The sequence below is a fragment of the Miscanthus floridulus genome, chromosome 17 (assembly GCF_019320115.1).
Source record: "Miscanthus floridulus cultivar M001 chromosome 17, ASM1932011v1, whole genome shotgun sequence".
NCBI lineage: Eukaryota > Viridiplantae > Streptophyta > Magnoliopsida > Poales > Poaceae > Miscanthus > Miscanthus floridulus.
The window spans coordinates 106,355,095-106,365,872 of NC_089596.1; the positions used below are offsets into that span (position 1 = coordinate 106,355,095).

The 10,778-nt window shown below is 50.0% G+C and overlaps 1 protein-coding gene across 4 annotated transcripts; it reads left to right on the top strand.

Moving 5' to 3' along the window:
* The first annotated feature begins 673 nt into the window (after positions 1-673).
* Positions 674-3,584, top strand: LOC136517440 (uncharacterized). Of its 4 annotated transcripts, none has more exons than XM_066510999.1 (6): positions 674-881; positions 1,211-1,335; positions 1,431-2,036; positions 2,237-2,464; positions 2,579-2,719; positions 2,805-3,583. In XM_066510999.1, exons 1-6 carry the CDS (start codon positions 764-766, stop codon positions 3,303-3,305), a joined length of 1,719 nt encoding a protein of 572 aa, XP_066367096.1. In that variant the 5' UTR covers positions 674-763; the 3' UTR covers positions 3,306-3,583. The 4 variants fall into 4 exon arrangements, with proteins under 4 accessions (XP_066367096.1, XP_066367094.1, XP_066367095.1 ...); XM_066510997.1 differs by having other exon boundaries at positions 675-881; positions 1,172-1,335; positions 2,805-3,582; XM_066510998.1 differs by having other exon boundaries at positions 745-994; positions 1,172-1,335; positions 2,805-3,584.
* The last annotated feature ends 7,194 nt before the right edge of the window (positions 3,585-10,778 follow it).

Genomic DNA, 10,778 nt, shown 5'->3' on the forward strand with positions numbered 1-10,778 from the left:
TCATGGCAACAAGGTTAATGTACTATGCCTAGATGCAGCAGGTTGTGCTCACGAACGACCCTGCCTGCAGAAGTACATGTGTTGCGTGGTTGGCACTTGGCAGTGCCAGCCGCTGTTCTTCTGCTCACTGTTTCTTCAATATCTAACGACGTTTGTTTAGTATCTTGCTTTCTCGTGTAGTCGTGTGTTTGCAGGAAGTTACAACGTACTACAGGAACCATGGCGCAAAAAAAAAAGGGAATAAAAAACAACAAAATATGTTGCTGCCCAGGATCGAGCTGGAGGCCTTCAGTGCGTAAGACTGACGTGATAACAACTACACAGCAGCTTTGATGCCCGTTCTTTAAAAAATACGTAATTATATTCTTCATATATCGTAGGTACAACTAAAATGCCGATAAGAAATTGCGAATTGCGCTCTCGTACTGCTCGTTCTCGGATTCTCTTGCACTTTTTTTTTTTGGCGGAGAGAGACGAGGAGGAATCTGAGTGAGTGCTGAAAGACGACGAAAATAAATATCTGACGACGAGAAGAGAAATACTCCTACTCGTACAAAAGATCCCAACTCGCTTTCAGCCAAGATCGTCTTTTCCCCTGCTGCCAAGGTCCAACCAAACACGACGAGGCTTGGATAGGGCTCCCCCGGCTTTTCTATCCTTCCCTCTCCCTGTCCGTTCCTTCACTCCCAGTCCCAGCTGCCATTGCTGCTGCAACACGTACAGCACAGTACAGGAGGAAAAATAAAGAGGCTGTACTACCTGTATGGGGTTCCAGATGATCCATGGCAGGCCCTGCGCCTCTTGCTGCCCGTCGTCCTCGTCGTCGTCCTCCTCCTCGTGGATGATGCAGGCCCTGCCCCCAAAGCAGTCTCACCATCCATGTCAGTGCTCATCTGCTCCTCAACTCTGCATTTCCTGCTGTCATCCTGTGCTGTATGTAATTCTCTACTGATTGATGGCATACAAGATTACTGTTGTCACAGACTGACGGCAGGTAGGTAATGTAACAGTAACACCTTCCTTTGCTTTTGTTCCAAAACGAACTAACCAAGGACATGCATGCATGAACTCGTGATTGACTCTCTTTTTTTTCATTCCAAACAAAACGAAGGTCATGGTCATGATTGACTGAATATATAGCGCGTTCTTGCCATTTCTGCGTTGTTTACAGTGAATGGAGGGAAGCCAATTTTCTCTGAATCCCTTGCAGCACTGGCCATGCATCTCCTGCTAAAACGTCGCAGAGACCGTAGCAGCAGGGACATTGCGTCTTCAGCCGGCGTGCTCCAAATCACAGAGAACAAATCAGCTGCGGCCAACTTAACAAAACACAAGGTCCGCTTTCATATCCCTCTGTGATCAGCTCATCAGCAAGTTTTTTTTTCTTCTTTCTATTTGTTCTTGGTATTTATTTACAGTACGAATTGCAGGTGAGTGCAGAAAGGAAGCTCCTTGACGACGCTCTTGACAGAACTGAACAGTATGAGAGCTGGATGGGTGAAGAGACATCGTTCTGGATGGACAGGGATAACACGAACAGCAATTTGCAGTACGGCCTGCTAATGCAGAACCTTCAGGAATTGGAGACAAGTTTGGCTGGTAAAGACTTGAAGATGCTGGAAAACGACATCCTTGCACACATCGAGCAGCTTGGAGCTCTGAGATCGTTGAATGCGTCTATGTCCATGGGCGCTACCCTGCTAGACACCTTAACACATGTCTCATTGCCACATGATCAATCAGACAGCTCTCTGCTTGACCACCAAATCATCAGGTTTGATCCAGAGACTCCTCTGGATGAGGAGCAAGAAGGTAGCGAAGTAGTCATCGTCCGGAGTGGCAAAAGTCAAGAGAGGAAGCTGAAGAGAGTGAGAGCGTCAGAGAAAGGAACCAGGATCTCAGTGAAAGTGAATCCACGAAGACCCAAGAAATCACGGAAGGCGAGTAGCAGCCAGTTTATATCCGAGTGGAAAAGTCATCCAGGCCGAAGAAGGACCATTGTGCGTGAGCAATCAGCACTGCTAGCGACCATCAAGGTACTACTACTACTACTACTATGTAGTATGTCATGTCAAGCAGCAGTTCTTATATATCAGAATCAATTACTGGTGAATTGGAATTACATCGCAGCAGAGAATTGAATGTCAAATTAAATTGTTCAGGCTTTTGGTTTGGTTTATTTGAGTACTGTTTTTATATATACATACAATATGTTTGTTGACATGCATGCATGCAGGAATGTGCAAGCCTTGAGAAGATAAGGGAGAAGATGGTGAAGGAAGGGCAGGAGGTGAGCTACCACAGGTGGGCAGAGGCTGCTGGTGTGGACGAGGCAGAGCTGATGAGCAGACTGCAGGCAGGTTACTGCTGCCGGGAGAGGCTGCTGGTGACCACCGAGTGGCTGGTCAGGTGCATCGCAAGATCATACACCGGCATGGGGACGGCCTTGGACGATCTGCTTCAGGTTCATATATCGAAACACAACACTACTGCATCTTCATCAATCACCATTCTGATTATGTGTGTGTGACTGAAGATCTTGGTTATTGTTGGCTTGAAATGGCATCGGTCTCTGCAGGCTGGGAAGATGGGCGTTCTTGACGGCGCGGAGAAGTTCGACACCCGAAAGGGGTGCAGGTTCTCCACGTACGTCAAGTACTGGATCAGGAAAGGGATGCTCGCTCTCCTCGCTGAAAACTCAGGAGTCACCCTGCTGCCTGTACGCCGACATGTTTTCAGTTTGCTTCCTGTCAGCAGTTTAATTTTGCCACTGAACTGATCACAGATTCACAATGCAAGTGCAGGCAAGAATGGAGAGCATCATGCGCAAGGTGAAGGAGGCGCGGCGCGGGATCCGGTACAGCCAGGGCAGGAACCCGTCGGACTCCGAGATCGCCGCGGCCGTCGGCGTGTCGGTCGCCAACGTGAGGCTGGCGCGCAAGTGCTCCCGCAGGCCCGTCTCGCTCTACTCGGAGATCGGGATCGGGCAGCACGCCAAGTTCGCGGAGGTGATCCCGGACGAGGCGACGGCGTCCGCGGAGGCGCCCGACGAGGCGGCGCTGTTCCGGGGCCAGCTGAGGGAGCGGCTGCTGCTGGTGCTGGGCAGGCTGCCCGCACGGGAGGGACACGTGCTGAGGCTGCGCCACGGGCTGGAGGACGGCCGGTGCAGGTCGCTGGAGGAGATCGGCGGCATGTACCGCGTGTCCAAGGAGTGGATCAGGAAGATCGAGAAGTCCGCCATGGCCAGGCTCAGGGACGACGACGACGTGCGTCGCGACCTCCACGACTTCGTCTGCCGCTTCTGATTAATGCACTGAAATTTTAGCGACAGTATCAGACTGAAACTGAAGCTGTGCACGTAGTACAATACTATACACACGTATTATACAGGTATACATACATACATGCATGATAGAAATCAGCCAACAGCAGCCCCGTCCGCTTGGCTCATAAGCCATGGATGAAAGACTGATTTATTGTGAGAGAAAAATACTGTTTGTTCGCTGAAAAAGGACAGGACAATAAGCTAATTAATTGATTGAGCTGAGTGCTGACGTTGTAACCGGATCTATCAATAATGTTCGATCAATAATCATCGAAGGTCTCCGGTTCCAGTCCGGGCGACGCCATTTTGCATCCTTTTCGTTTTTCTGTGCAAAAAAAAAAAAAAAAACTAGATGCCAAGGCAACAAAACTGCAAAAAAATAAAAAACAAAACAGAAAAGTAGAATAGAGACTATTCAAGGGCGGGGCAAAAGGGAGCGAGTTGACACCTGCCTACGCGGTTCCTCTCGCTGGGCGGGGCTCCAACGCCATCCGGCCCATCCACTCCGCCTTTCCTCCCACCATGTCGCGAGGGGTCAAGCCAGGCCGCCGCACGTGCTTGGAGCTGGAGCGGATCATCACAAAGCGCCACCGCTCCGGAAGCATCCGCACGCGCTCAACCTGTTCGATGAATTGCTTCCTCAGGCCAGGCCAGCCTCGGTGCACGCCTTCAACCGTGTCCTCACCGTCGTCGCTGTAGCTGCACCACACGCTGTGTCCCTTTTCAATAGCATGACCCGGGCCGGCGTCAATAAAATGGCCGCCAACGCTTGCACCTTTGGCATCCTCATCCGTTGCTTCTGCACTGTTGGCCGTTTGGACCTTGCCTTCGCTGCCTTTGGCCAGCTCAAGCCGAATTTTTTACTTTTTGACCCTGGGCTCGGCGCCAGAGTGAGTGGCGCCGAGCTCGGCGCCACGGTGACTGGCGCCGAGCTCCTGGCCACGGGCAAACGGCCTGCAAGGGGCTCGGCGCCAGAGTGGATGGCGCCGAACTCGGCGCCGTAGATCTTGGCGCCGAGCTCAGCGCCACTCACTCTGGCGCCGAGCTCGGCCTAAATATCGACCCGGCCTTCTTCCCCATCTCGTTGCCCTAGCCAGCCCCCGCCGCCGCCGCCGCGCCCACGCCCGCGTCCGCCCGCGTCCGGCCGCCCGCCCGCGCCGGACGTCGCCCGCGCCGCGTGCCGCGCCCGCCGCGCCGCGCCGGGCCCGTCCGAGCCGCTGCTGCTCCGGCGGCCGAGCCCGCGCCGCGCCGCTGCCTCCGCTCCCTGCCCGAGCCCGCACCGCGCCGCCGTGCCCTCGCGCTGTTGGCCGTTGGTTGGCTGCAGCACCGAGCCGCCACGCCCTCCACCGTCGTCGTAGCCTTTGTCTCCACCGCCGGCCTCGGCCTCGCCCCGCCTTGCCGACGTCCACCGCTGTCCTCGCCTCGCCCCGCCTCCCGCGGCCGTCGAGCCGGTCTCGCAGCGCGGAGCGCCGGCCACCCCGCGACCGCCACGCGCCACCTCTGTCGTTGGCCGCGCCACCGCAGTCCCGGATATTCGCCTTGACCTACGCCCATCGTCCGTCGACCCGGAAAGGTATAAAATATGAATATGCAATGTACCTATTTAGTTGGTATATGTTATTGACTAGTTATATTGTGATGACTTTGTTAGTGATATGGTTATATATATATGTAGATAGATAGAAACATAGATACATTGATAAATAGATATAGTTAGATAGCTACTTAGATATGTAGTTATATTTGTAGTTACCTACATATGATCTTGCTATTTAGTGAGTACACTATAAATATATACGTAGTTATTATCATGATTACTTAGTTTGTAGTTAGAAAGTACTTGTTAGGTACTATCTATCGTATAATTTGGACTAAAGGACATGTGTTTCGTTACGTTTTTTAAATAGATGGACAACCTAGTGACCATATATCATGGAGGCACGGTTGAAAGCGATCATTATGGATATGTTGAGTTTCTTGACATGCAAAGCGTGCCTGTGCTATTCAATGATAGGCCTTCATTTAGTGATATGGTTGCAAGGGCTCGGGAGGAGCTGCATTGCTTTGGAGATGATGACATTGCAGTTGATGGTGTACTGCACCTAGGTTGTCCTCCGAACATCTTCAGGCGAATGATCTCAATTGGTTGTGCGGATCAGTGGGACAACTATGTGAGATCGGCTATGAAGAGCCAGCTGCAATGTTTGGACGTGGTTGTTCATCGGGTGTTAGTTGATCCAATCCCTCATGGGTTTATCCCAGCAATGGATCATCCGGCACACATCGACCCTCCCGTTCCAGAACCTTACCTGCATGTGCAGATTGCGCCTACGGTTCCTGATGCTCAATCTGCCCCCAATGCGTTATTTGGAGATGGTTATCATACTCATGTTTTCATGGCAGATCCTCCTTATGAGATCCCTTTGACACAGAATCATCCGAGTAAGTGTCTTAACCGCATGGTTTTTGGGAGCTTATCCCATTCCTTACATCTATTTATTTTATTCTTTCCTCATTTCTGTAATGACGTTGCAGGAGACATTCCTGAGAATATCGATGTGCCCCATGTTGCTGCGCAAGTGCACTTTTCAGATGGATTTTGTGGCTCCAATAATGTTGAAATTATGAATGATTCGGAGCCATATGAGATGGCTAGGGCTCTTGATTCTGATGATGATCGTCCTGTTGGAGAGCTGACGGAGAGTGATGTTGAGATGATGAGACGTATCTTTCCTGACCGCCGTGATCCTAGAGTTCATGAGTTTAGTGATCTTGCTCATTCTGATCTGGCGTTTGCAGAAGGACGTGATGATGAGCTCCTAGAAGCTCCTGAGGCTGGTCCTAACATGGTAATTGAGGAGGGAAGGGTGTTCAATGACCTCCCTGCTTTGAAGAGGTGGTTGCAGGCTTTTGCAGTGATACGAAAGAGGCCTTGCAGGGTATTGCATTCATATGTGGAGTGCCGTTACACAGTTGTGTGTGACAAGGAACGCTGCCCATGGAGGGTTTGTGCAAGGAAGCAACAGGTGACCGGAAAATGGAAGATCACAAAAGTAGTTGGGCCACACAATTGTGCTGACCATGAGCTGACACTGAGGCATCGGCAGTTGATATCTACCCTCATTGCCAAGCGGTTGATAGGAATTTTGCAGGGAGAACCCAACATGAAGGTGAGAACAATTATCAGGACCGTTGAGGCGTTGTATGGAGGATATGTGATAACTTATGGTAAAGCATGGAGGGCTAAGCAGCGAGCGTGGAACATGATATATGGGGACTGGGAGGATGGGTATGAGCAGCTGCCAGTTCTTTTCAATGCAATCAAAGCGGTGAACACAGGCATGCATTATGAGTACATCCCAAAACCTAATGCATGGAAGGATGGGAGGCATATATTTTTCCGTGCCTTCTGGTGCTTTCCTCAGTGTGTCGAGGCCTTTAGGCATTGTCGTCCCGTCTTCTCCATTGATGGTACGTTCTTGATTGGCAAATACCAGGGCACACTTCTTATAGCCATATCCTGTGATGTGAATAACAAGTTGGTTCCTTTGGCATTTGCTTTGGTTGAGAAGGAGAACAATGACAGTTGGGGATGGTTCTTGAGGCTAGTCCGGATACATGTGGTTGGCCCTGGCAGGGAGGTTGGCGTCATATCTAATAGGCATTAGGGCATACTTAATGCCATGCGAGAGCAGTTAGAGGGGTATGCACCTTTGCACCATCGTTGGTGTACTCGACACCTTGCCGAGAATCTCCTACGGAAGGACAGTGTCAAGAAAAACTTTGATCTATTGCAGGAGGCTGCTCGACAGCTTGAGGACAAGTACTTTAGGGAAAAGTTGGAGCAGGTCAGAACCGCATCAAATGTAGAAGGTAGACAATGGCTCACAGGTTTGATGAGGGATTTGGAGAAATGGATGAGAGCTCATGATGACGGTGGCTGGAGGTACGAGTTTCAATGCAGCAACATGACAGAGTCATTCAATAAGTTGCTATTGGGGATACGTGGTATACCCGTGAATGCAATTGTTCAATTCACCTTCTATAAGCTTGTTGCCTGGTTCAACGATAGACACGCCCATGCATTGCAGTTGAGTAGTGATGGAGAGATGTGGGCTCCGAAACCAAAGGCACACCTAGAGAAGGCAAGAGAAAGGGCTGGCACACATGAGGTTGCATGCTTTGACCACGCCATAGGGACTTATCAGGTCGAGCATAGGGGCGGTACAACGTCCGATGGCGAGGTCCGAGAGTCGAGGATACATGTGGTTGTCCTCCAAGATTTCAAGTGCACTTGTGGTAAACCAAGGCAATACCACTTTGTATGTTCGCATTTGGTGGCAGCAGCTAGGCATCGCAACTATAATATCGAGAGGAGGATACCTCACGAGTTTAGTGTCAACACGCTTGTGAACACATGGAGCCCTCGCTTCGTGCCTTTCCGGGACCCTGGAGAGTGGCCTCCTTATGATGGGCCGAAGTACATTGTGGATCCAGCTTACCGTTGGAACAAGCGTGGATCAAGGCAGAGGACGAGGCATAGGATGGTTATGGATCAGATACCCGGAAGAACTAGGCGTGGGAGAGGAACTCCATTTGTTACTGATCCCGAGCAGTACGAGTGCGGCAAGTGCGGTAGACTTAGCCACAACTCACGAAGTTGCCATTGGCAGATTAGTGAGGTAGGACTATTGGTTTATAGTATTATTTTATATTTTGTCGTATCATATATTTAATTATGCATGTCTCAATTTATGCTTGTATTTGTGTCAATTATGTATACATTTATAAGTTCATGTTTCATTGTACATTGCAATTCTAATTCATTCACTTTTTTTGTAGGATGGAGCAATTCCACCTGCTCGACCCGACGTACGAGGAGACCCACAGAGGACGTCTCGTTGCGCTAGGGCAGGTAATAATATATAAGTTTTATTCGTACATGTGTTCGTGAAGTAACATGTGACTATGTTATCTTCGATGCAGGACCTTCCGCACCTTCGTTCTAGGACCCACAGTGGGTTCTTGGACATTCGGTACGACGATAGGTACACTCCTTTCCTACAAAGAGCTGGCCTGGATGTCATCTCCTTTTAGGTTCGTCGTGGGTTGCCCAAGTTCAACTCAACGGCGATAACTGCGTTGGTAGACAGGTATTAAAATGAATCATTGCCTCCATTCATGGCCATTTGTTAATGCGATTGACTGTTTGACAAGTAATCTTCCTTGGTCTTAAATATAGGTGGCGGTCGGAGACTCACAGCTTCCACCTACCTTTCGGGGAGATGACAGTCTCGCTTCAGGACTGTCAGAAGATGCTAGGCCTAAGGATTCATGGGAACCCAGTCACCGGGCAGTGTAGGTCAGAGGGATGGAGAGCACGAGTGGAGGCCTTCCTTGGGCGTGAGCTTGGCGAGCGAGGGGCTCGCACTTCTGGAGTTCCCATCTCATGGCTACGTACAGAGTTCGCACAGTGCCCCAAGGAGGCAAATGAGGAGACGGTTGTGTACTACTGTCGGGCGTGGATCCTACACCTTTTTGCTTGCGTTCTCTTTCCCGACGCGACGGGTGACAATGCATCCTGGATGTGGATCCACTGCCTCAGTAACTGGGACCAGGCGGGTCAGTACAGCTGGGGCTCTACAGTCTTGTGTTTTCTATACCGGCAGCTGTGCGAGGGGTGTCGTCGGTCTACGGCGAACCCGTCACTTGGTGGATGCGTGTACCTGTTACAGCTGTGGATGTGGGCTCGTTTTCTAGTTGGTCGTCCAGAGGTACTGGCTCGTCGTGAGTGGTTCCAAGGTCAGCCTCCAAGTCGCCAGCCGACGTGGGTGTACCTTTGGGACCAGGTCAGGGTTTCGCACACGAGGATAGACCGGGCGTACATTCAGTACACGAACGAGCTAGATTCGCTGACGACGTCTAGTGTAAGTAAATTTTATTTTCCATGCACCTATTAAAAGGATTAGTATACCATCTAACATCTTATTTGAACATGATGCAGATAGAGTGGGAGCCATATGGTGGAGAGGATGCACTACTTTTTTAGCTGAGCACCATATGTGGGGCCGACGACTACTTCTATAGGATGAGGTGTCCTCTAATCTGCTTCTATGCTATCGAGTACCACCTGCCAGATAGGGTTGCACGCCAATTTGGAGTGAGACAGCTTTGGCCTATGCCTATGTTCTCGACTGGCGTTGACTTACACAAGTAAGTGTTTTGATATTTCAAATGAGTCATGATGATGGTCCATTTATTATAATACGGTGCCACGTACGTGGATTAATGTAACGATGACATACGTGTAGGTTGGATCGTCAGAGGAACAAGAAGATTTTTGACTGGGAGAGGCACCACCAGTCCTACATTGAGGAATGGGAGGAGATGCACGACAACCTGGACGACAACAACGAGCCACACACGAACCGTGAGTTCAGGCGGTACCAAGCATGGTACCAGCGTTCGACAAGGTGCAGGCTCAGACTACAGTGGACCGAAGTTGACTACGCCGACATCGAGTCCTCCGACGATGAGGACACGACGTACGACCGGTCCACTCGTGCAGGAAGGTAGGTGGAGGCAGGACCGATCTTGGACAGAGTGGTAAGCCAATCGACTTATTTTGTTACGTTTAGTTACATAACAATACATTAGGTGTTCTTGGACCGACGTTAGGAGTTATCTATTGTAGTTATTGCAACCTTCGCGCTGTATAACCCTTGTAATAAGTTACATTCTTGTACAAAAGAAAACAAAACTAAATATATAACCCTTGTAATACATTAGGTGTTCAGAAGTCTTAATATTGAAAACATTGTTGCAGGGCAATACACTGAGAAGCTCAGTTGAAGAGATCGAGCGCGTTCGGCCTAGAGTCAATGATGACTACATACTTGGCTTCCTAGATGTAAGATTACAAATATTCTTTCAAACAAATCATTAATACATTATATTCTTTCACTTAACATTGTTTTGTACAACAGAGGCTGTCACATCGTCTACGCCGTGCGGCTGGTCGTTGTGGTTGCAGGACAAACACGACGCATGACGTGTACAATCCTTCCGCAGGAAGAGGAGCCTTGGGTTCCTCTAGTCAAGCAGCTACAGGGGACGAGGAGGAGGACGAGGAGGCCGACGACGACGATGACATGGACAAGAGGCATGATGAGCTTGGGCCCTCTCAGCTCCATGACGCTCCATCGACTTATCCTACACCGCCTCTAGGCACTAGGCGACACCGTCCCCGTGACCCTTACACTCCAGGCACCAGCGCTCTGGGTCACAAGGGTAGGGGCAAGAGTAGGAGACAGTGAGGGACGTGGTAGATGTTACTATGAACTATTGTATTTACTTATCTTTAATTATTCGGGACTGTATGAATATTGTGGACTATTTGTACTTTGCATGACATATTATGTTAGTTGTGATATTCGTTGTGGTTGCATTATGC